At 41.9% G+C, this 24,805-nt stretch overlaps 1 protein-coding gene across 4 annotated transcripts in view; it reads right to left on the bottom strand.

Annotated features, from left to right (window-relative positions):
• The window catches only part of kif26ab (kinesin family member 26Ab), a 158,926-nt gene that overhangs the window by 37,354 nt on the left and 96,767 nt on the right, over positions 1-24,805 (bottom strand). For all 4 annotated transcript variants that reach the window (XM_052024494.1, XM_052024467.1, XM_052024476.1 and 1 more), the window contains exon 5: positions 12,436-12,619. In XM_052024494.1, coding sequence (XP_051880454.1) covers positions 12,436-12,619 — 184 coding nt within the window. The remainder of the gene's footprint in view (positions 1-12,435; positions 12,620-24,805) is intronic.

The raw sequence follows: 24,805 nt of genomic DNA on the forward strand, positions 1-24,805 counted from the left end.
TAAAGTAATCCAGGAGAGGCATAATGAGATACACCTCAGCAATGCTACAATTTCATAAATATCCCTATGAAAGTATGCACATGCATCTTAGAAATGAATAACACAGCTCTAGCAAATGATAAATTAGGATTCTTCTCACATATCCTCCAATAATCTTTCCTGAATTCATTAACATATTAATAAATGTAAACAAAGAAAAAATGCAAAAAGATAGAACTAGATTTGTTTCAGGTGATGACAATTCACCTACATTAGTGAGGTTTATTGATCCCTTGCATTACTTGCAAGGATAATTGCTCAGTCAATCATTTAAGACATCTTACATTGCAATAATTATGCATAGGAAATCATCTCACTTTTCCTTGCTGTGGACCTGGACAAAATTAACTATCGCAAATTTGGAACTACAATCCTGCAGGCTGGTCTTCTCTGAAGGACATTAGCATGTCAGAATAAACATGTGGTTATGTCAGGACCGTGATTTACTGATATTTTGTGGCAGGTGTTTAACCTTTTCCATCAAAAACTAGTTTTAATGCTGATCTGTATGTAAAGCTTTGGACAGAGGTCTATCTTTTGATGGGGTAAAGACATCATGACAAATCAGGAATGTCTATATTTTAGGTACAGCAGTTGTGTTTACTCTGAAAATCCTACCACAGGACATAAATTACTTGAGTTCAATATTTTCAGAACCCTTGTTTTTAATAAAGACTTTAAGTCCTAAGCACCTACTGCTCTTGTCCTCCTTGATGGTAGATATTGCCAGCATGCAAGATGGCAAGATGCTGTCAAAATATCCAGCATGTAACTGCATGCATTTTGTAAATGGTACACTCTGTAGTTGTAGGGAGGGAATGTTTAGGGTGATGGATGTGTTTGAGTTTTGGGTCGAGCTCCTTGAGTGTTATTGGAACTGCACTCACGCAAGTAAGTGGAGAGTATTCCATCATACTCCTTCCTTGTTCTTTGTCTATGGTACCTTCACCAGAAACACCACTGTGGTTCAAGAAGGCTGATGACCACCACCTTCTCCAGGGCTACTGGAGATGCACAGTAAATGTCAGTCTTGCAAACAGCACCCAGATACTAAAAAATCAATGTAAAATCATTACCTTAAATCTATGTCCTCTAGTTGTTGTCCTCTCTGATAAGAACAATAGGCCCACATTTGCCTTAGTCAGTCCTCAAATGATATTATGCTCCTCAATGAAGTCTCCCTTCAGCATCCTGATCTGGAAAAATGCTGCAGTCCCTTCACCAACACTGGGTCTAAATCCTGGATATTCCTTATGCAACAGCAACATGGGAGTACCTATACCTGAAAGACCGAACTGGTTCAAGAATGTGGCTGACCACCATCTGCTCAAGAAGTGTCAGGGATGGGCAATAAATGCTGTACTTCCAAGCAACACCTACATCCTGAAAATGAAGGAATAAATAAATGTCCTCCATGCTGGAAGTTATGCACACTTCTTTGTAAGAGCTCTACAGCCTCTTGAACAATCTTGCCACAAGAATCTGAGAGTCAAAGCAACCTTGATCTCAATGGAGAGAGCAGTCCAGGCTTGGGAACATCACCAAAGGTCTTCCCACAACATTCCACATATTTCATTGATAACAGTCTTGGGAAGCCCAGGCCTGCAAATACACTGTTCATCAGAGAGGTTTATGATGTAGTCTCTGTGATGACTCTGTGGGAGTGTTGGTGATATCTCCAAACAATAATATGGAAACAAAAGCAAGAGAACAAATCAACCCTGGACAAGAGAGTCCCTTGGTGTAGTTTGAATTGGAAGGAGGAAAACGATAACCACCATTTCTGAAGCAGCCTGCACTTTTGACATAAGCCTCCAAGAACTCTTAATAAAAAATCAGGCAGCAAAAATGCCATTTTCAGTTGCTGCATTTTAAGTAGTAACGTTCATATCCACCTCAAGTTGTGTGTATGCACTGGCCCCGTGCTGAGCCCAATCCATGCTTTCATTTTGTACTGGGCAACAGTAAACAGTTTAAGGAAACCAAGATAATAATGAAATAGAGTGAAAGTAAACATGATACACTGGATCGAGCTATTCATCAAACAAAATCTGGCATATTTCTTGGAAAGACACAGAGACCACCAGTCCGTCTTTGTGAACTGAATTCCCAAGTCAAAAACAACAAATCTGTCCAATATTTTGGATGGCAAGTTTGACCATCAGTAATTTTCTGATCTGATTTTGTTCTTCAAATACTCAAAAATACACAATCACACTTATGCCATATGACACTTAGTCATATGTAATTTTTCACCTTGCAATATCTATTGCCTACAAGAAAAGACATCAGTCAATGTGGGCTCACTTGACCCATTCAAAAGGAATGGACAGGGTTCCACACAAGACAAATAGAGAGAAAGTAGATAATTTTCTGCTTTGCCCAGGAGCCAAAGACTAGGTCTACGAGATGCATTACTTGTTAAACATGACTTTAGCTGCCAGTCAAAAATACCCTCCTCCCCACGCCAACCAGAAAGTATCTGCACCTGCTAGGATGGACACCAAACCAAGCATGAACCCAATTCCAACAATTCCATTGATTAGACAACTAACGAAAAACATATGATATAAATATCAACATAGTGTCTGTTTAAAATATAAAACTGACTTTGGACTGCACATGGTGAGTTTCTGTAACAGTTGTTAACCTCTACCATGATCATCATAATGGAAGCTTGCATAAGAAATGATAAAAAGATCTATATTTTTATAAGACTATCATCACAATTATGAATTTAAAGTATTTGGGGCCTAGCAAAATTCTACAAAAAGAAACACATGTTATTTTAATAATTTTAGTTAAGGACGTAATGTTAGCCAGGAAATCTACCTTTACTTTTTAAATTAGTGCTACAACACTTGCTTCATTCACTATAGAAATGAACGTGGATAATTTGAGGATTTCATCAAATGAATAAATTATGTGCTCATATTCTAGAGCAGAGTTTAAGCATTTTATGACTTTGAGGCAAGAGTGCTAATAAATGAGAATTGTGCTGTTCACACTCTCCTAAGGCTAGAAGTCAATGAATGGGAGAGGCCTATTAGGTTGGACATGTTTATGGGAGAGGCCTATTTAGGATGGACAAACATAGGTTTGTGGGGTCACAACATGAAGGACATGAACCTGTAGATTAGGTGATATCAACTGATAATTAACTGCTCTTGCACTGGGTAATTGTGCTGTATAAAACAGATTAGGGTGGAACTATTTGGCAGAGCTGAATCACAAGGACCTCCTCTCACTTGGTAAGAATTGCACTGAAAATTGAGAATTCACATTTTCAGTGGGTGTGTAATTGAGGTTCTGCTCTAAGATTTCTTCTATATAAACCTGACCTAAATGATATGGCAGATGAATAACACAAACCTATGAAAGTTGTTCTTGAAAAACCTAAGGATCATTCTAATAATATTATGGCCATTTTTAAATGAATATGTTGTTTTGTATTCAATGATTAGTTCCAGGAAGTTCTAAAAGGGCAACATTTGAACAAAGATTATAAAACAAACTTCTTACGCAAAATCTCACTCACTGGGCATGGATTTGATGAGGATGGCACTTTTACAGTTGAGGTGAAAATTGACATTTAGCATTCACTGCAAAGAGCACCCTCGCTGTACAATATAATTCTTGCAGTTACTGAAGAGGGCACCATTAATCTAACCCTAACACCATGAACAGAGAACTATGGATGCTGCCATGGCGTAGTTTTATGTACATGATTATCAGGGTGTAAAGTCAGTACATTTGATCTTAAATCTATCATCATACAGCTCTGTATACAATTGCTGTACAGTACTGGTACCATCCATATAGCAGTGCATACAGGAAACTATTTGCAATAAATGCCTCACCAGTATATGGAGAGGAGGTGCCAATACTTGATGACACAGTTAAACATGCATTTTCCAGTTGCCCACACTACCAGGGGACTTTACTCTGATTAAAAACTAACATGACCAATAAGTCACATAACTGAAAGAAAATTAAAAGACTTTTTTAAGCAAATACAATTAGCCCAGTGCACTAGCTGGGGTTCACAAAATCATTATATGATTAAGAATGAGAAACACTATTGAGACAAATCATAATAGAACCATTTGGAAATAGCCGCAACCTGCTCCATGATAACAAATTCTGGAGTCATTGCTCTACACATTCTTGCAGTGCCCATTCCATGCCTTAAACACACATTGCTTAAAGAAAATTTTCTAGATACCTGTTGAAACTTACCTTCTAGCTTGAATACATTCCAATCTGTATAACCCCTGAAAATATTATTCTGGATTTACTTTTTCTGTATCTTTATTTTATCAATCCTAGAAGATAGCCTCCCTGATAAAACTTTTATGTAATTTTTCATGCGATTTGTACATCACTGGTATTGCCAATATTTATTGTCCCATCCCACCTGCCCTGAACTGAGGTGGCAGTTAAGAGTGAACCACTTTGGTGGGTCAGGAGTTTCATTTTGGCCATTCAGGGTAAAGACAACAGATTTCCTTCCCTGAGGGACATGAGTGAACCAGGTAGGTTTTTACAACAATCCGACAGTTTCATGGACGCTATTACGAAAACCGGCTTTATTCCAAATTTAATTAATTACTTAATTACACAGCTGCTGTGGTAGAATTAAAAATCGTAACTCTGGACCAAAGTTCAGGCCTTTGGATGGTAATCCAGTAATTTAATCACTATACTACCAGATCATACCTCAATTTCTAGAATGAAAATCCCAAATTTCTCTTGCCCATCCTCATTCAGGAACTTCTAAAATAAGAACCTGTGGCGACTCACCATCTAGTCGGGCGAACCGGCTCGGCAGTCGGGTCGCGCGGTGTCGGAGCGACGAGGCCCAAGATGGCGGCGGGCCTCGTCTTTCCAAGCGACGGGGAGAACCCGCGCGCGGGAAAGTCCTGATGACGTAGGACTTACGTCATTGTCTGTTGTTTTGGGCAGGAACTTTCTCCCTTAAAGGGCCCCCGCAAGGTGGGAAAATAAACCAGTTCTGTTTGGCAATCCTCCGAGTAGAGTCTTGTTTCATTCCGCGGTAGCAACCGCTACACTGGTGACCCCCACGATCCAAACGGCTTTTGGACCCGCGAAATGGACGACAGCGCAGCAGCCAATGCAGTGGCCCTCAAGCTGCCCACCTTTTGGATACTTCGGCCCAGCGTCCGGTTTGACCAGGCCGAAGCGCAATTCCACCTTCGGCAGATCACCTCCGACTCCACGAAGTACTACCATGTGGTTAGCTCTCTGGGCCAGGAGACAGCCGCCCAGGTTGGAGACTTCATCCAGTCGCCTCCGGAGGAAGATAAGTACCCGGCTTTCAAAGACCTTTTGATCCGGACCTTCGGCCTCTCCCGTCATGAGCGCGCCGCCCGCCTGCTTCATCTGGATGGCCTGGGGGACAGATCCCCATCCGCCCTAATGAATGAGATGCTGGCATTGGCCGAGGGACACAAGCCATGCCTGATGTTCGAATAGGCCTTCCTCGAACAGCTCCCCGATGACATCCACTTGTTGTTAGCTGACGCCGACTTCAGCAACCCCCGTGAGGTGACCGCCCGGGCAGATGTCCTGTGGAGGGCCAAGCGCGAGAGCGGTTCGTCCGTCAGTCAAATCACCAGGCCGCGAGCCCAACGCCCGCCTCGCCCAGCCCCAGCAACCGAGCAGCCACGCCCCAGGAACGCAGACGACGACATGGGTGACCAGCTGTGCTTCTACCATCAGAGGTGGGGTGCGGAGGCCCGTCAATGCCGCCCACGCTGCAAGTTTCAGGGAAATGCCAGGGCCAGCCGCCGCTGATGGCTACGGCGGCTGGCCGCCGACAGAGCCTCCTCTTCGTTCAGGACAAGAAATCTGGACGGCGTTTCCTCGTTGATACTGGAGCGGAGGTCAGTATTTTGCCCCCGACAGGCCGCGACACTCGTGACAGGCCACCAGGTCCTCTACTCAATGCCGCCAATGGTACAACGATACGGTCTTTCGGCACCCGTACGCTTCAATTACACTTTGGCGGCAGCCGTTTTACCTGGACCTTTACCCTTGCCACCATCGCCTGACCACTCCTAGGAGCCGATTTCCTTCGGGCCCACAACCTGTTAGTCGACCTGCGAAGGAAGCAGTTAGTTCACTCTAGCACTCTCCAGACCTATCCCCTGGGAGAAATCAGCCCACCAGCCCCGCGCCTGGACTCCATTTCCCTTTCTGGCAACGATTTCGCCAAGCTCCTAGCCGAATTCCCATCGATTTTGGCACCTTTGTTCACAAATTCTAGGCCCACACATGGGGTACGACACCACATCATTACCACAGGGCCACCCCTTCATGCCCGAGCACGACGATTACCTCCAGACAAGCTCCGCCTGGCAAAGGAAGAGTTCCGTCACATGGAGGAGCTGGGGATTGTTTGCAGGTCAGACAGCCCCTGGGCCTCCCCCCTGCACATGGTCCCCAAAGCCACCGGAGGGTGGAGGCCCTGCGGCGACTACCGCAGGCTGAATGACACCACCACCCCGGACCGCTATCCAATCCCTCACATCCAGGACTTCGCAGCGAACTTACATGGGGCCCGCATCTTTTCCAAAGTGGACCTCGTTAGGGGATACCACCAAATCCCGGTCCATCCGGATGACGTCCCCAAAACTGCGATTATCACCCCATTCGGCCTGTTCGAATTCCTTCGGATGCCGTTCGGCCTTAAGAACGCCGCGCAGACCTTCCAGCGGCTGATGGACGCGGTAGGCCGAGACCTGGACTTGGTGTTCATTTACTTGGACGACATACTGATCGCCAGCCGTAACCGCCAGGAACACCTTTCCCACCTCCGCCAGCTGTATTCCCGCCTCCGCGATTTCGGCCTCACGATTAACCCGTCCAAGTGCCAATTCGGACTTGACTCTATCGATTTCCTCGGCCACAAAATCACCAGCGACGGGGCAACACCCCTACCCGCCAAGGTGGATGCTATCCGCCATTTTGCCTGCCCCAACACAGTCAAAGGCCTACAGGAATTCCTTGGGATGGTCAACTTTTACCATCGTTTCATCCCTGCAGCAGCCCGTATCGTGCGCCCTCTGTTCTCGCTGCTGGCTGGTCAGGGCAAGGACATCACCTGGACTGACTAGGCTGCGGCTGCTTTCGTTAAGGCCAAAGACGCCCTGGCAGACGCCACGATGCTGGTACACCCCAGGACTGACGTCCCGACTGCCCTCACGGTAGACGTGTCCAACACCGCGGTGGGTGGGGTACTGGAACAGCTACTCGAAGGCCACTGGCAACCCTTGGCATTTTTCAGCAAGCACCTTAGACCGCCCGAACTGAAGTACAGCGCTTTTGATCGGGAACTTCTAGCGCTGTATCTGGCAGTCCGGCATTTCCGATACTTTCTAGAAGGCAGGCCTTTCACCGCTTTCACCAATCATAAGCCTCTGTCCTTTGCCTTCTCCAAAGTCTCCGATCCCTGGTCAGCTCGTCAGCAGAGACATTTATCCTACATTTCCGAGTTCACAACTGACATCCAACATGTCTCCGGAAAGGATAATGTCGTTGCTGATGCACTTTCCAGACCAACCATCCACAACCTATCCTTGGGTGTCGACTACACGGCCCTAGCTGACGCACAGCAAGCCGCCGACGAACTGCCCAGCTACAGAACCGCAGTCTCGGGTCTGCAGCTCCGAGATTTCTTGGTTGGTCCAGGTCAGCGGACCCTACTTTGCGACGTTGCGACTGGTCAGCCCCGCCCTATAGTCCCCGCAGCCTGGCGGAGACGCGTTTTTGACTCGGTACATGGGTTGGCGCACCCGTCCATCAGATCTACTGTCCGACTGGTCGCCAGCAAGTTTGTCTGGCATGGCCTGCGCAAACAGGTCAGTGAGTGGGCCAGGACTTGTCCGCACTGCCAGACGTCAAAAATCCAGCAACACACCAAGGTCCCACCACAGCAGTTCGAGCCTACCCGTAGGAGGTTCGACCACATACACGTCGACCTCGTGGGCCCTCTGCCGGTTTCAAGAGGAGCCCGGTACCTCCTTACCATCGTGGACCGGTTCACGAGGTGGCCTGAGGCAACCCCCCTGACTGACATCACAACTGATTCCTGCGTCCGGGCGCTGTTCACAACTTGGGTCTCACGTTTTGGCGTTCCGGCCCACATCACTTCAGACAGAGGCACCCAATTCACTTCCAGTCTCTGGGCTGCATTAGCGAACCTGCTAGGGACTCAGCTGCACACCACCACGGCCTACCATCCTCAATCGAACAGGTTGGTGGAACGTTTTTACCGCCATCTAAAATCGGCCTTGATGGCCCGCCTGAAGGGTCCTAACTGGGTTGACGAGCTGCCTTGGGTCCTGCTCGGCATACGCACTGCCCCCAAAGAAGACCTCCGCACTTCGTCAGCTGAGCTTGTATACGGGGCGCCACTAGTTGTCCCCGGGGATTTCATACCTGCCCTTCGGGACCAAGGGGAACAACCCCCAGCAGTCCTACAAAGACTGCACGAGAAGCTTGGTGCCTTGGCCCCGATTCCCACCTCATGGCACGGTCAAGCCCCATCCTGCCAGCCCAAGGAACTACGGGACTGTAAGTGTGTTTTCGTTCACAGGGGCACACCTCGGGTGCCATTGCAACGACCATATGAGGGACCGTTCCGAGTCATACGGAATAACGGATCCACTTTTATTTTGGACATTGGAGGCAGGGAACAGGTTTTCACGGCGGACCGCCTCAAACCGGCCCATTTGGATCTGCAACAGCCTGTCGAGGTTGCCACGCCGCAACGCAGAGGCCACCCCCCTAAGCGGCAGCTGGCACAGCCCACGGACCTTGGGGACTGTCTCGCCGGTTCTGGGGGGGGTTGTGTGGCGACTCACTGTCTAGTCGGGCGAACCGGCTCGGCAGTCGGGTCGCGGGGCGTCAGAGCAACGAGGCCCAAGATGGCGGCGGGCCTCGTCTTTCCGAGTGACGGGGAGAACCCACACACGGGAAAGTCCTAATGACGTAGGACTTACGTCATTGCCGGTTGTTTTGGGCGGGAACTTTCTCCCTTAAAGGGCCCGCGCAAGGCGGGAAAATAAACCAGTTCTGTTTGGCAATCCTCCGAGTAGAGTCTTGTTTTATTCCACGGTAGCAACCGCTACAAACCAGTCTTTTAGCTCCACACTGCCTCTAGCATTTAAATGCATCTCTTTACTCCCAGGGCTCAGAGCTGGATTAAATATTCAATGTGTGGTTTTAACAGAGCACCAAACAATTAGATAACAACTTCTGATTTATTAGGAAGGAGGATAATCAGCATTTTTTCAGGCTTTGGAAAGGTCAACAATTCTACTCTAATTCACAAGCTAAGGTGAAAGGAGTTTCTATTTTTATAGACTCCTCAATTTCATTCGTTCATTACGAAACAATTTCAGACCTGAACGGTAGATTTTTATTAATTACTGGTTTACTTCATAACAAAAAAGTTGTTATGGTTAATGTTTATGCACCTAACGTTGACTATCCTGAGTTCTTTAAACATTTATTTGCATTTCTGTCAATTTTTGCATTAAATTTCATCTGTATTAATTTGCCCATGTACTTGTTTTAGTTAACCTAGTTGCAACTGTTATAATGAGGACCAAAATAAGCCTGAGGAACAGCACCTCATCCTCCATCAAGGCATGTTATAACTTTCCAGATTCCATATCAAATTCAACAACTTTTGGTAACTCGCTTTCTCTGTAACAGAACTGGCCAGTTCTGCTGCATATCATGCATCACTAACATTTGCTTACTTTTTCCTCTTCACTACCATTGCCTGACAAGCTAAGGTATTTCCTACAGCCCTTAATTTTACAACTTTAACGTTCCTTTGTTTGTGTTCTCTCTCTAACTTCCCCCATTAACTTATCAACCAGATGGCTTCGTCGACAGCTTGTCCCACAGCAACCCAGGCTACATACTACCAGAGATATTACATTGCGCTTATTCATCCCCACCACCCCTTCTCTCCAACTCTAAACTACCTTGTTTTCTGATGGCCTTTGATCTGAAAGGCTAAAGCTATTTCTGTTTTTATTTCAAATTTCCAGCATCTGCACTTTCTTGATTTTCAAGGTATTAAAGTCGAAGGCACACCATCAACTGCATTTTTACATTGATGGTGTGCCTTCAACTGCATTTTTGCATTACACATACACTACTCTGATTTAGAAATATGTTACTCTTCCCCCATTGTTGTTGGCTGTAATTCCTGGAACTCCTCCCCAACAGCACTGCAGGAGTACCTTCACCTTCTTGTTGTGACCTTGCACCTTATTGCACTGCACTTTCTCTGTAGCTGTGACACTTTACTCTGTACTGTTATTTTTTTACCTGTACTACATCAATGCACTCTGCACTAACTCAATGTAACTGCACAGTGTAATGAATTGACCTGTACGATCGGTTTGTAAGACAAGCTTTTCACTGTACCTCGGTACAAGTGACAACAATAAACCAATACCAATACCAGATGACCGCAGTGATTCAAAATGACAGCTCACCGCCACCTGCTCAAGGGTAATTCGGGACGGGCAATAAATACTGGTTTACAACGTGTGAAATTCTGGGTGGCACGGTAGCGTAGCGGTTAACGCGACGCTATTACAGCATCAGCGATCGGGGTTCGATTCCCGTTGCTGTCTGTAAGGAGTTTGTACATTCTCCCGTGTCTGCATGGGTTTCCTCCGGGTGCTCCGGTTTCCTCCCACATTCCAAAGATGTACGGGTAGGTTAATTTGGGCTTAAAATGGGCGGCGCGGACTCATTGGGCGGGAAGGGCCTGCTACCACGATGTAAATAAAAAAATTTTTAAATTTTAAAAGAAATGAATAAATTAAAACTTGTGTGCTAGTATGAAATAAACAGGAGTGACTCCACCAGTTAGACTATTGTTTATTGACTACAGCTCCGCCTTCAATTCCAAGCAAATTCATCACCAAACTCCGAGACCTGGGACTCAACGCCTCCCTCTGCAATTGGGTCCTTGACTTCCTGACTAACAGACCGCAATCAGTAAGGACAGGCAGAAACACCTCCAGCACGATTATTCTCAACCCTGGTGCCCCACAAGGCTGCGTCCTCAGCCCTCTACTCTACTCCCTGTACACTTATGACTGCGTGGCCAGATTCTGCTCTAATTCCATCTACAAGTTTGCAGATGATACCACCATAGTGGGCCGTATCTCAAATAACAATGAGTCAGAGTACAGGAAGGAGATAGAGAGCTTAGTGACATGGTGTCATGACAACAACCTTTCCCTCAATGTCAGCACAACAAAAGAGCTGGACATTGACTTCAGAAAGGGGACGGTGTACATGCACCTGTCTACATCAACGGTGCTGAGATCGAAAGGGTTGAGAGCTTCAAGTTCCTAGGAGTGAACATCACCAATAGCCTGTCCTGGTCCAACCACATAGATGCCACAGCCAAGAAATCTCACCAGCGCCTCTACTTCCTCAGGAGGCTAAAGGAATTTGGCATTCTCCTTTAACCCTCACCATTTGTTATTGATGCACCATAGAAAGCATCCTATCTGGATGCATCCTGGCTTGGTATGGCAACTGTTCTGCCCATGACTACAAGAAGCTGCAGAGAGTTGTGGACACAGCCCAGCACATCACAGAAACCAGCCTCCCTTCCATGGACTCTGTCTATACTTCCTGCTGCCTTGGTAAAGCACCCAACACAATCAAAGACCCCACCCACCCTGGACATTCTCTCTTCTCCCCTCTCCCATCAGGCAGAAGATACAAAAGCCTGAAAACATGTACCACCAGGCTCAAGGACAGCTTCTATCCCACTGTTATAAGACTATTGAACGGTTCCCTAGTACGATAAGATGGACTCTTGACCTCCAATCTATCTTGTTATGACCTTTCACCTTATTGTCTACCTGCACTTTCTCTGTAACTATAACACTTTTTTCTGCATTCTGTTATTATCTTACCTTGTAATATCTCAATGCACTGTTGTAATGAATTGATCTGTATGCATGGAATGCAAGATAAGTTTTTCACTGTATCTCGGTACAAGTGACAATAATAAACAAATTTACCAATTTAATTACAAATTTACCAGTCCCGTAACTTTACCATGAAAGGATTATAACTACTGCTAAAATCAGCTTAGAGCTGAGAGATTTCTGAATGCTCCACATTGTTCAGAAAATAGAGTAAGTGATCTACAAGTAGCATTGCTTCATCTGGACCTATAAACCATTGAAAGTTGCATTCAGCAGAAAAACAGCATTCAAAAATCACCTAGATATCAATTCATATCATTTGATGTATTTATCATTCACATAGATTTCAGCAGTGATACAGATCAAAGACAACTGAGAATAGTTTTATTCATACCTTTCCGATGCCTGGGTTGTCCTTGACTTTACATACAGCCCTCAAAAGGCATGGTGGTGCTGGGGGAGGGGACACTTGCAAAATACCACTGAAATTTGTTCTGCAGTTTGAAAGCTCACGAGAATGCTGGAGAAGTGGATGGCTTTTCTTTTGCTTTGAAGAGAGATTCAGCTTCTGTGCCGCTCTGTGGAATGTAAGGGGGTCAAAAAAAAACAGCTGGGTTACTTAGAGCCAAATGCAATTTGGCCTCACAAAACAGATGTTCAATGTCATCATTTGGTGTTTCCCAAATCAACTCACTAAATTCTAATCAAATTCCATAGGAATGTTCTATCAAGAGACTAATATAGGCAGACTCAGGCAGAAATACAGCCAAGATAATATTCACTTAATTTCTCTCTCACAGAGTTTCAATTAAACTATAACTTGGTGAACAGGTTCAGCAGCTGAGTCCAAAGCTGCTGAAATCTCAGCGACACCATAAAAGGTGAAATCAGCCTCCTGTCGCTATCAGGCCAGATGGGCTACCCTGGTACATACAGTTCATGGTGATCTAACAAACTATTAGCATTTCAGAGGATTCACATTCCTATAGTACATTGGAAAATGTATAGCAATGGTCACTTTTACAGCATCCCATTAATTAGACTTTCAGGCGTAATTCTGGTTTACTCAAGAGGTGCAAACAGCAGGCAAACACAACAGTCCATAAATAATTTGGCACCATTGTGGCTCGTTAAAGCAGCATAGTTCAGTGAAACAAAACATGAAAGCACTAATGCATTTTCAGATCTCAGATGAAAAATTAATTTTGTCAATTCATCACTAATCACGCATTCAATTTTTTTTTCAGTATTGACAGTAAAGTGGATTTAAAAGCTCACTTTTCCAACATAGCACTTACGTCAATAACAGCAGGTTGTTATGACCACAATTTATTTTAACTTTCAAAAAGAATGATGTAAGCTGCTGATGTCTTTCCTTCAAACTGTGAAAATTATACATTTGGCAAAACAGTATATCATCATGCAAGGGGTCAGACTTGGAAAGAAATGACAACTGTGGCCTCTGGAGGTTCCACTCCAAATACAGACAAGAGATACACATGACCTGATGAAATAATTATTACTTCAATAAAGTCTAGTGTAGCATTTCCCTTGGGAAAGACTGTGAAAGGAAGCAGGATGTAAAAGCTACATTTGTGCATCTACTATTCATCTAGGCAGACAAAGCTTTAACCTGCTGCTACTGCAAGTTTCCATGAAACACACTTACAGCAGAAAGCACATCTTACATGGAAATCCAATTTTAAAAGACACATGGTTGTTCTCCTAGTCCCTTTCTAAAGAATTATTTTAAGCTAATTCAGCTTCTTTGTATTTAAAAAATAATGTATTTCTTTTCTCAATTAGCAGTGGCAGCAGATTTTTTTATTTTGGTAAAAAGATTCTCCAAAGTCAATTGGATATTTAAACTCATTGCTTAAATGTTGCTTTGACCCTGGCTGAATCCACACTGGGTTTTCTGTCAGCTTCTCTGCATTTGAACAAATTCCACCTCTGACATCAAAAACAGCAACAATTCTAAATTAGAGTATTATAGTAAAGATCAAAATTACAATTACAAATCAGTGCAAGGCTTTAAATAGCATTTTTAAAACATGGAATTTTCTATGAGTACATTAAGGAGGTAGTAAATATCATATCTTATTCAAACTCAAATAATCCCAAAATTCTTTCATTCTTTCAAAACTCCTTAAAGAATCATCCACTAAATATGATTGATAACTAGTATAATGAAGGTGTCCGGAGTCAACTGTTGTAAATCAATACAGGAAAAGATGCTCGAATTTACTTACAGTTCCCTCCAATCCATCATCTAGTTAGGGTTTATAACCAGCACATGAAGCCAATAAACCACAACTTTCCCATCCATTTTGCTTTGACATTCCATTATCCAGGATGCGTAGGGACAGTTAGGTCCAGCAGCAATCATTGAGGTTTCCACATGATTACACGGTGACTTCTGATAAACCGCTGAGCTCAACAAAGACACTGCAGTGATGCCGAGCACAAATCATCAAGATACATAAATACCTCATCAGATAGCTCATCAGGAGAAGCTTGAATATCATATTGTACATTCTCTTTTTCTTGAAAGGGTCTTTTTTTTTACATGTTCAGGCTTTTCTTCCTGTTTAAGTTTATCATTAGCTGTTGATTTCTGACTCAGCTTCAAATTTCCCTCTCAGGCTGATCCCCCATGTATCCAAAAGTTGCAGTAACTCTTAGAGGATGAACAATTCAGCCTCTCTCTGGCACCTTTATAATTCTCACCAGAGAGCTAAACACTAATCCAACCTAATCTGTGCTTACTCAAGAAACAAAAGCCCAGGCGTGATTTGTCCCGTGCCTCTCTTGTCCAAGGCTCCTCCTTGTCAATATCTTCAATGAGCAGCTTTCAGTTAATCGTGATGCAAATTAAAATTTCTCCATTGCTTTGACAGTGAACTGGCAGCTGTCCTTGGCCTCTCCTCCTCCCCTCCCATACTCCAGTGCCAGCTGAGGTAGCAATACATTCACATTATATGATCACCACTTCTGATTCCTTCCACCTTCCACTCATGTCACAAGGATTATCATGAATTCTTCATTAGCCAGAAGAAAAAGATTCTAGTTCTTTCTGCCCTCAGACTGTGCTGGAACATGATTCTGTCTCTGTTTCATACAAATTATTTCAGTTAGTTTGCCAACTGTTCTAAAATCATTTATTACTTGCCCGTTGTGTTAAATAAACATGAGTAAATACTACAATACCATTCCCCATTTTTATGCAAAGTTGAAAATGTTATGGATAACAAGCATTTCAATAGAGAAATGCTGCAATTGGTAGAAGTACACATCTATTTCCAGTAATAATGTTGTTTTCCAGTGAGCTGCTTTGAGAGCTAAAGGGATGCATCATCGACTAAACATAACTGCTACTTAGCAACATGTGTGTTGAGGAAATCGTGATTGTACATTGATCAAGACTTATTCATTTCTAAAGCAGCACCAATGTAAATTTCTTTTGTTTTTCACTGAAGCTACAACCTTTATTCATAGATTGATAAATACTGTAGCTTTAGTTACTTCTTTATTTTATTCAGCTTAGCTGCAACTCTATTGCCTCAAGCATTGTTGCATGGGTATAGTAGCAGAGAATATTGAATTCATATTGCCAAATCTGTCTTGATTACAATAAATGTTCTCAAATAAGCAGCTCCATGCCCTATTTTTGTGATAAGCTTTTAAACAGCCAGGATAGCACCTTATGGTGGGATTAGCAATATCTGGGCCATAAATAGCTAGATGTGGCAGATATAACGGGAATGAAATGCTACCAAATGCACTGAATTGACTGAAATTATCCCAGAGCTAATTCATATTACATTGGTTAGAATGGTCCAGCATCCCAAATGCCTTTTATTTAACTGAGATGATCAGTCAGTTCTCGGACTAAAATGTCACATATTGCAATTAATAATTGATCATTAATAATAATCACATCTATCTAACATAGTTCACACAATGGTATGAGCTCCAATATAGCAATGGGACAAAAGCCATTGCTGATAGACCCTGCCCAAATCTCCATTCCCCCATCACTAATTGCATCCATCTTCCTTGCCATTATCTTGCTGATTTCCATATTCAATATTCTAATTAATTCTGAGCTGAACTTCCAGTTCCAATACAAAATATCACAGATGCAGAAAAACTCAAATGAAAACAGAAAATGCCAGAAATCCTCAGCAAGTCAGGCTGTATTTTGGAGATTGAAACAGAGTCAATGTTTCAGGCCAATGGTTTTTCATCAGTTGTGAGGCAATTCTGTCCACAAGGATCCATTTTAACACTTCTCTCTCAGGAGTAAAAGACACCCAAATATGATTACCTTCTGAGTCCCAACAAAGTAGATCAATAGGAAGAACATTTAAGAATCAACAGAAAAGCAGAAACCTAAACATAATAAACCTTATTTATACAGCACGGTAACAGGCCCTTCCAGCCCAACGAGTCTGCACCGCCCATTTTAAACCCATGTTAACCTACCCATACATCTTTAGAATGTACAAACTCCTTACAGACAGTGATAGGAATCGAACTCCAATTACTGGCGCTGTAATAGGGTCGCGCTAACCACTACGCCATTCTCATACTCCACATGCACATGTAATATTCTGCAAGATATATGTATTCTAGTCTTGGTTGCTTTCCTTTAATTTAGCACTGCTAATATGTTTAATGCTTTCCCAAATGTATGTTGCTTATTAATAGGTTAGATAGGAATTTGGCTTAATATGGGACGCAATATACAATCACAGATAGCAATAAGCCAGCTTCAGCATTTCCAATTACAAAATCTCATTTTCACATATTAAATCCAATTACTGTCTGGGCACAGCAGGTCAGAAAATCAAGTCATATAATAATTAAAATAAAATAAAATGCATAATGATTATTGTTGTTGTAAATTTTCTTAATAACAAGATTTGTCCTAACTTTATTATCAATGATAAAGAGCATTACAACTGATTCTTTAAAATTTCACTGCAGAGTGAGGACATACAGACCACGTGGGTCAGAGAAGTGATTTGCCTTGGATTAGCTGTTCTCAGGCAGAACAAGAGTAAAGGAATACAATTGCTTTTAATGCACTATTCACAGCCTCTGCTCCCTCTTTCCTCGCACAAAAGCCAGTCAGTACTCCCATTTCAAATCAACACCCAGAGATCGTTGAATAAGGACTGTCTCAGCCTGCACTGCAATAACCATTACCACCAGCAACCACCCCCCACCCCTCACACCTCACCCTCCCGTTCTGGTCGAGTAACCTGCCATTGTTCACTATAGAGCCTTGTGGATCAATAATGGACATTTGGAGAGTTATTGGAGCCAATGGAGCCTTCCTCCAGGAAGGTGTCAAAACCTTCAGCAGCAAATGGAAAAAAGTAGCAAAATAAATACACATTGCATGACTAACAATAATGCGCATTCATGAGCTGCTCCTAATGCAGGAAAACACCATAGCATGCTTCAGAGGAGAGTAATTAGACAAATCTGGATAGTGAACCAAATTTATAGACATTAGGGTGGATGACCAAATGCTGAAATAAAGGGGTAGGCTTTAAGAAATATGGACAGAGGGATGGTGAGTTTTAGAAGGGAGTCCTGAAGCTTAGGAGCTCAGAGGCTTGCAGGAATGGCCACCAAAGAAAGGAGACAGAGTTTGCCAAACCCAGTGGTGAGCTTCCATTAATGAAGTATGGAAGATGGGATGTTGGCCAACGAAACTCTGGATCAGTCAAGTTTGTAATTTACAGAAACCTGGATAAAGTTTTAATTGTAGATGAGCTGAGGGAGTTGCGGAGACCGGCAATATCATAGAGGTGAAAGGCAGCTGTCTTTGTGACAGAGAGGCTACAGGATAAAACAAAGTAAATTCAGCTCAGGATAAAACAGAGTGCTGACTTTGCACATTATTTGATGCAGCCTAAGATGCCAAGGGAGGAGGAGATAATCATTGGCAAGGAATAGAGTTTGTGGCAGAAGCCATACACAAAGACTATGACCTTCCCGTTGTGTTATTGGAGCCTATTCTTCTGTGAATGGAATAGTTGACTTTCCACATCTTTCATCCCAAGACAGGAAAAATAGAAAGGCTAGATAGAAAGCACCACTTTTTTAGGGATCAAAAACGATGCACTTTCAATGATCAAAGGAGTAGTTACTCACCTGCTCTTTGAAAATCAAAGAGCATCAGTTCCTTTAACATCCATTTCACAGATTTTATTGGAATGATTTCTCTCCTATTGCAATTGAGAATAAAAGATCCCTGGACACAATTCATACTTCCAGGCTGATTGGGGCCAGGAGGATTGCACAAGTGTACTGGAGCCTTTCTGAATAACCGTTCATTTAAATTAATAGACAAAAATGATCTGGCAGCTTCTATTATAGTTATGTTATCCTCCCCATCTGAATTTTCTTAATGCACGCTCTTCAGGCAACCTCTTTACAACCAAACACAATGAGAAAAGGATTCTAGCTTCAGAGATTTCTTTAACCCTTAATCTTTGATTGTTAGTTTTCCCTTTCCTCTTCTCTCCCTAAGTTAACAGACTGAGATTTGTGTGGCTCTTGTGTTCAAGTTCAAACATGAAAAGAGATTGTTAATTAATTATTCATCTATAAATGGTTTATTTTAACTCTCCCCCCACCAAGCAGAGATCTGGCAGAGGAGCAGTTAAAATAGAGCCAGAACTTGCACCTTTTTCCTCTCCAGTTTGATTGACTGCAATCTTAAAATAAAGCTGGAAGAAAGCTAATCTTTTTGAAAGATCTAGATCAGGCACTGATCCTGTCATCTTCAAATCCTTGACTTAAAAAATATTCCCCAAAATATTAAATTGCTCCATTCAATTTCCTCTTAGTCCTCTCTGCTCCACTGGAAGAGTAATTCATGTTTCTGTTCATAATTGCAGTTGTTTTTGATATTATGATAAGTCCACCTTTTATGTTTCTTGTAGTTCTATTTTTTTTATATAACAGTGCACTCAAAAGTACACATTTACTTAACATTTGTTCAACTTTATCATTTCTTGTTTCCCATTGTGATGTCTACTGAGACACTGTTATTTCATAAATAAATAAAACTAACAAAAGAGAGCCATATATGTTAACTAAAAGATGAAACGTCTGTCCAGAAATTCACTTTGCAGTTCTCACAGTGGGCCAAATTGGATGAACCATATCTACAGTAAAACTCTGATAATGCAGCATCTGATTGTTCAGAAGTCCTGATGGTTTGGCAACTCACTCACTCATTAGTCTGGAGTGTGAGCCAGTGGTCCAGAGTGCAAGCGGGGTTTGGACCAGAGCTGCGAGTCTGGAGTGCGGCTAACGCCCAGACTATAGGCTGGATGTGCAGCTGGATTTAGGGTTGGGGTCCAAACCCAGGGATCAGGAACACAGGTAAGTTTGTGACCATAGCAGAGGTCTGGAGTGTTCGTATATTTCCTGCTCTGTTTACACTCACTAGGTTCACTGTAACATTTACTAAACTACTGTGTAAAGTGTTTAAAAAATGAAATAAAAGTGCATTATGCTATTAATAGGAGTAGCATTCAATAGTCCAGAAAATCTGCTAGTACAGCACTACCGAAGTCCCAAGGGTGCTAGATTATCAGAGTTTTGCTTACATGTCACCAAGGAATGTAGTCACCAATTAGTAGATTTCTTGCCCAATTACAATTTCTTTAAGTGAATCAAATATCTTCCAGTACAAATATTCATGGTGCTACTTCTTAAGTATGATTATCATTTTGTCAGTGAGATTCCTGCCTATAATCTGGCAGCAGTGTAAGACTTGTAATAACAAATTATCATCTTCCCAACAGTAGGTTGCCTTCATTGCACATTGTGGGCTTTCTCAGACTACTTTGTATGTTACAAACTCTCTTCAGATCCACATGGGATAATTGGAGGTTCCAGTTTACGTTTATGTGAGAAGAAAGAAAACCATTATGACAATTTCATGATCCATGAGAAAGTTAGATTTCACTTCAGGGAGGAATTTTAAATGTGTGTTTGTCTTTGCCTTTATTCTCAATAAGGGCAATTTTAAGAACTAAGGCATGAAGTTCAGTTAACTACCCAGTTGAATTGTAGCTCTCAGAATGAAATTTTTCATGCCAGAATGTGGGATAAATTACAGTTTACAAAGACACCGCAGTCACTAAGCAGGCCACAGATAATCTACCTCTCATTGAACATTGAATGGTCCAGTGATATCAGGCCTTCCTGTCACAGATGCATTAGAAGTACCATAAGTAAGCACAAATTTCTAAACATAGTTAATTCCTAAAGGACCAATCAAGAGGTGTTGTATCAGTACACTGATACCAATATAAAATCTCCAATTGATTCAGTGCCTTGTAATTCACACACTGATGCAAGCCTAAACTTTCCCCTGGTAGAGGTCTAGGACAATGAAGCTGCATCAATATAATAGGGGTGAATTTTAACCCACCTGGACAGATTGGAGCATGGGCAGATACTTACTGAAAACAATCATGCAAAGATTAATCTCAATTCCCACCTGCCTCCACTTTCTCAGGAACCAATTTCTTTTAAAGAGGGCTGATTGAATATGACATTCATGGAACCACAATGGCACTTTGGTGGCCTAGTGAGCCTATCCCATTACCAACATGGGTGTTCAATAGTACCTGAAGAAGAGGAGGTGGGGTCTCAGAAGGCCAGGATTACCACTACCACCTTCTTCTCCCAGGCTCCTTCATCTCCTTGCAAAACTGTCCTGATTCTGTTTTTACTCAACATCCTACACTCACAGTTTACTAAATGCCTTTGAGTGGCATTTGGAGGAGGCCATTTGTCCCATCTAGACTGCAATGTCTCTTTCAAAGACCAATCCTATTAATCCTATCCCATTCTTCAGCTCTTTTCTCCCCATCACTGCAGTTTTTCTCCTTATAGTATTTATGCAATTCCCTTCTTGAAGATTACTTTTCTGTTGAGACCACGCTATTAGACTAGGAATCCTAATCACTGCTACATAAAACTGTTTTCCTCTTGTCTCTGTTGCTTCTTTCACCAATCAAAAAAAATGTCAGATTCATATAGCAGGCTAGGCAGCATCTATGGAGGGAGAAATAGGGTCAACATTTCAGGTCAATGACCCTTCATCTAAACAGGATCTCACTCTCTCTCCATGGATGCTGCTTGATCTGCTAAGTGCTTTCAGTATTTTCTTCTTTTATTTCAGATTTCCGACATCTGCAGCTTTTCTGCTCCTCACCAGTAATTTGGACATATGATTGACTTTGAGCTATTGAAACCACTTCCCTTTATGTATTCAATCTTCATGATGCTAGGCACCGCTTTCAAATCTCCTCAAAGTCTTCCATGCTTGAGAGAGAACAATTCCAAATTCTACAATCTATCTATATACATTGTTTTTATTTATTCATGTGTGGGATGTGTCTATTTCTGAAAGGCTAGCAGTTATTGCCCATTCCTAAGTGACTATGTTACCATGTGTCCACTGCCCTAGTCTCTCACTTTAAAGATGTAATAGGTATCATTCAGTATGTACTGACTCCCATTTTAAATCTTCTCACTATTTTCTGCACTGAATTGTCTGCCCTATGGTTGCCCATTTCACTAGAAAATACTCTCATCTGCTCAATTGTAATTTTATTATTGATTTCAGTTGCTCTCTCCCACTTGATGCCCATTTCCAGTTGTGCTTGCTAATTTCTCTAAACAAATTCCCAACCTCATTCCAACAGCTCTATTTTGCATATTATAGTGAGCCAAGTAAACCACAGGATCAATTAAGATGCTTTTGACTGCATTACAGATTACAGTGCAACCTTATTATAATGCGTTTCATTATGTGACGGTTTTGGATATACCACGGGTTTTATCCCATCCCTCATGTTGGAAATTAGGTAACATCCATTTTGCTTATAGCACGGGTGTTAAAGTTGTCCCCTGACACCCACATTATATCAAGGCTGCACCGTACTTATAGTAATCTCTGACTTTATTTCTGAACAATTAACATAAATTCCAAAGATCGTAATAGATCTCAAAATCTTTCTCTAAAATATTAAACTGAATTTCACCCATGTGCTTTCGTAAAAAATTAAAGATTTCTATACAGGACATGAATGCACCATATCTTAAAACTATTACACTTCAACTGAAGGTGTCACACTTATATTGAATTATAGAACACAGAGAAAGGCCATTCAGTTCAGTAAGCCGGTGTTGGCCCTCTGAAAAATTTATTTGTTCTACTCCCTTAGTTTTGCCCCTCAGCCAAATCCTTTTTAATTACATATCCATCTTTTCAAAATTTCTATTGAACCTACCTCTATATAGGACCAAAATGTGGACATAGGTGTCTAAAATGAGAGTTCACCCATTAAGCTACTAATCCAAAGTCTGATTGACATATATGAACTAATCAAAAGCATCTTGATTCATTTAGCAAGTGCCAATGTGGTACAAGTAAACAAGAGTATCTGAACTGTCAAACAAATTGATTGCTAAATGAATGTTCATTAAAAAAAAAGGATCAAATCTGAACCAGTTAATTTTATCAACCACCACTTTCTCTTGACCCTGAGATGGAGAGCATACAGCTCGGAATTGAACCACACCTGTTTTATATTGAATGGTAATTGGCTTCCTAAGCCTGCAAAATATTGTTATGCCACATAAAAATGTAACACACCATGTCAATTAAATTAATTCACTTGCACTTTATATGGAGTGACAGATTGTTTCCATAGTCAGCAAGATGGAACTCTCTGCCACACCCTTTTGTTGAGACAGTCAGTAAATTGTTTTCAAAGAAAATTAGATATTCCGTGGTCAAGAGCATATTAAACAATAAAGGGAAACAAACAGGAGATTGCTGTTACATTTTCCCAGTTTTGGACGGCAGCTAGGAATTTTGCTTGCAACCCATCTGCAGTTTTCCAACAAGCACCAAATCAGGTTCCTGACCACTGGCATCCATTTGAAAATATCAGGTCTAGCTATTTTGTGGAGAAAACCAGTGGTGTAGACATGTTGGGCTGAATGGCCTATTTCTGCTTTGTAACGCTCTCAAGATTCCCTCCATATAAACTTCAGAGCGTTCAGGAATAAGGACAAAATATCCAATAAAACTCTGTTAACCTGGCATACTCAGGATATTGGTAGTGCTGGACTGGCAGATTTTACAGACTATTGGATGTTATTCCTATTAATACTCTAACACACTTTTAATTCACTTTTAACTGTTACACATTAGAATAATAAGTGTTCCAGTGGGCCTGGTAATTTTAAAGGGAGTGTGGAAACAAAGCCCCAATAAATTTCAAGGGACTGCAGGAACTAGGACCCCAGTGAGTTTAAAAATTGTGCAGAAACTGGGGCAAGTGGGAAGGCCAAACATCACCTGGTGAGCCGGATACCAAACCACTAGGATTTCTGAATAGTCGGGTAGTGGATTATTGTTTTACTGTACTTGAGGCCTCATTTAATTTGCACATATTATGGTTGGTGCCATTTGATAAAGCTTCGTTTACTAAGAGCCCACTGTCACATCTTGCAGAACCGCACAATGACCTGCAGCAAGCCACGGAACTGATTTATGCAGCTGTGCTTGAGTGGGAGCCTTAGTGTTCTTTCATTTGTAGGTATATTCAGTTATCTGGGGCTAACTGGGAATGAGCCCAATTAAAACCTTTGTGGGGCATGAAGACCAAATTTTCATGGAATTAGAATACTTTCTGAACACAAGAAATCAACAGAGGATATCATTAGGAAATGAAATCAAAGCTTACAATATTTCCTACTTCAAGATTAAGGGCAGTACTTCCATAGGGAGACAACAATGTGGGTATCATCAATAGCATAGGATGAGATCAAAGCAGTGCAGCATGCTAGCACTTTGGATTCAGGTCTCTAACCTCGCCTCTGTCCGGGTGCAGAAATCATATATTATTACCCTATTTATATTAGCTGATTGGTTGTCAGTCCATTCAATAATATTAGTAGCCATCAAAAGGCAGTTCCAGGATCCTATTGTGAAAACTTTAACTAAAAATGTTTCTGCGTTCTTTGTTTGCAGATCTTGGATTTAAACCTTCACAGACCTTTTGGCACTGCATCCTGGCTGTTCCTGCCACTGGCTCAATGCATACAATGCCTCGAGCTAGAAGCTTGTAATCATCTTATCTGACCCATCTGGTACTGTGCAAACTTTGCACAGGACATCTGTGTGGCAAGTGGTGAAGAATATCTTTTGTGTAAACTGTGCCCTTTAATTTCTCAATGTGCAACTATCCTCGGATTTAAAGGAACTATTTTGTTTATATTTTCATTATTTTATGACCTGAGATTTACTTTATATCAGGAATACAAACAAACATAAGTTATACTCATACTCTTCCAAGCCTGTTAACATTAATGGTGTGAAGTCACTACATTAGTCTCAAAATGAAACAATACTAAACTGGCCATTATCATTTACGAAAATAAAAGTGAAGCAGCAGAATTGTTTCATGTTATCAATGAGATTCTACTTATCAAGTGCATTGTTATAGCATGTAATTAAGCTCAACTAATTTAAACACTTTTATTCAAGTATGGCACTTCACTGTGTTTTATAAAATTATTTTGAAGATTCAGTTACCATGAAGAACAGGTATTCCTTGATTTATGAATGTTTAATTTACAAATTTTCTTTGGGGTAAACAACTTCTATTTACATATCTATTTCCACTACAAATATAGACCACCACTTT

This window comes from Pristis pectinata, chromosome 1 (assembly GCF_009764475.1).
Source record: "Pristis pectinata isolate sPriPec2 chromosome 1, sPriPec2.1.pri, whole genome shotgun sequence".
Taxonomy (NCBI): Eukaryota; Metazoa; Chordata; class Chondrichthyes; order Rhinopristiformes; family Pristidae; genus Pristis; species Pristis pectinata.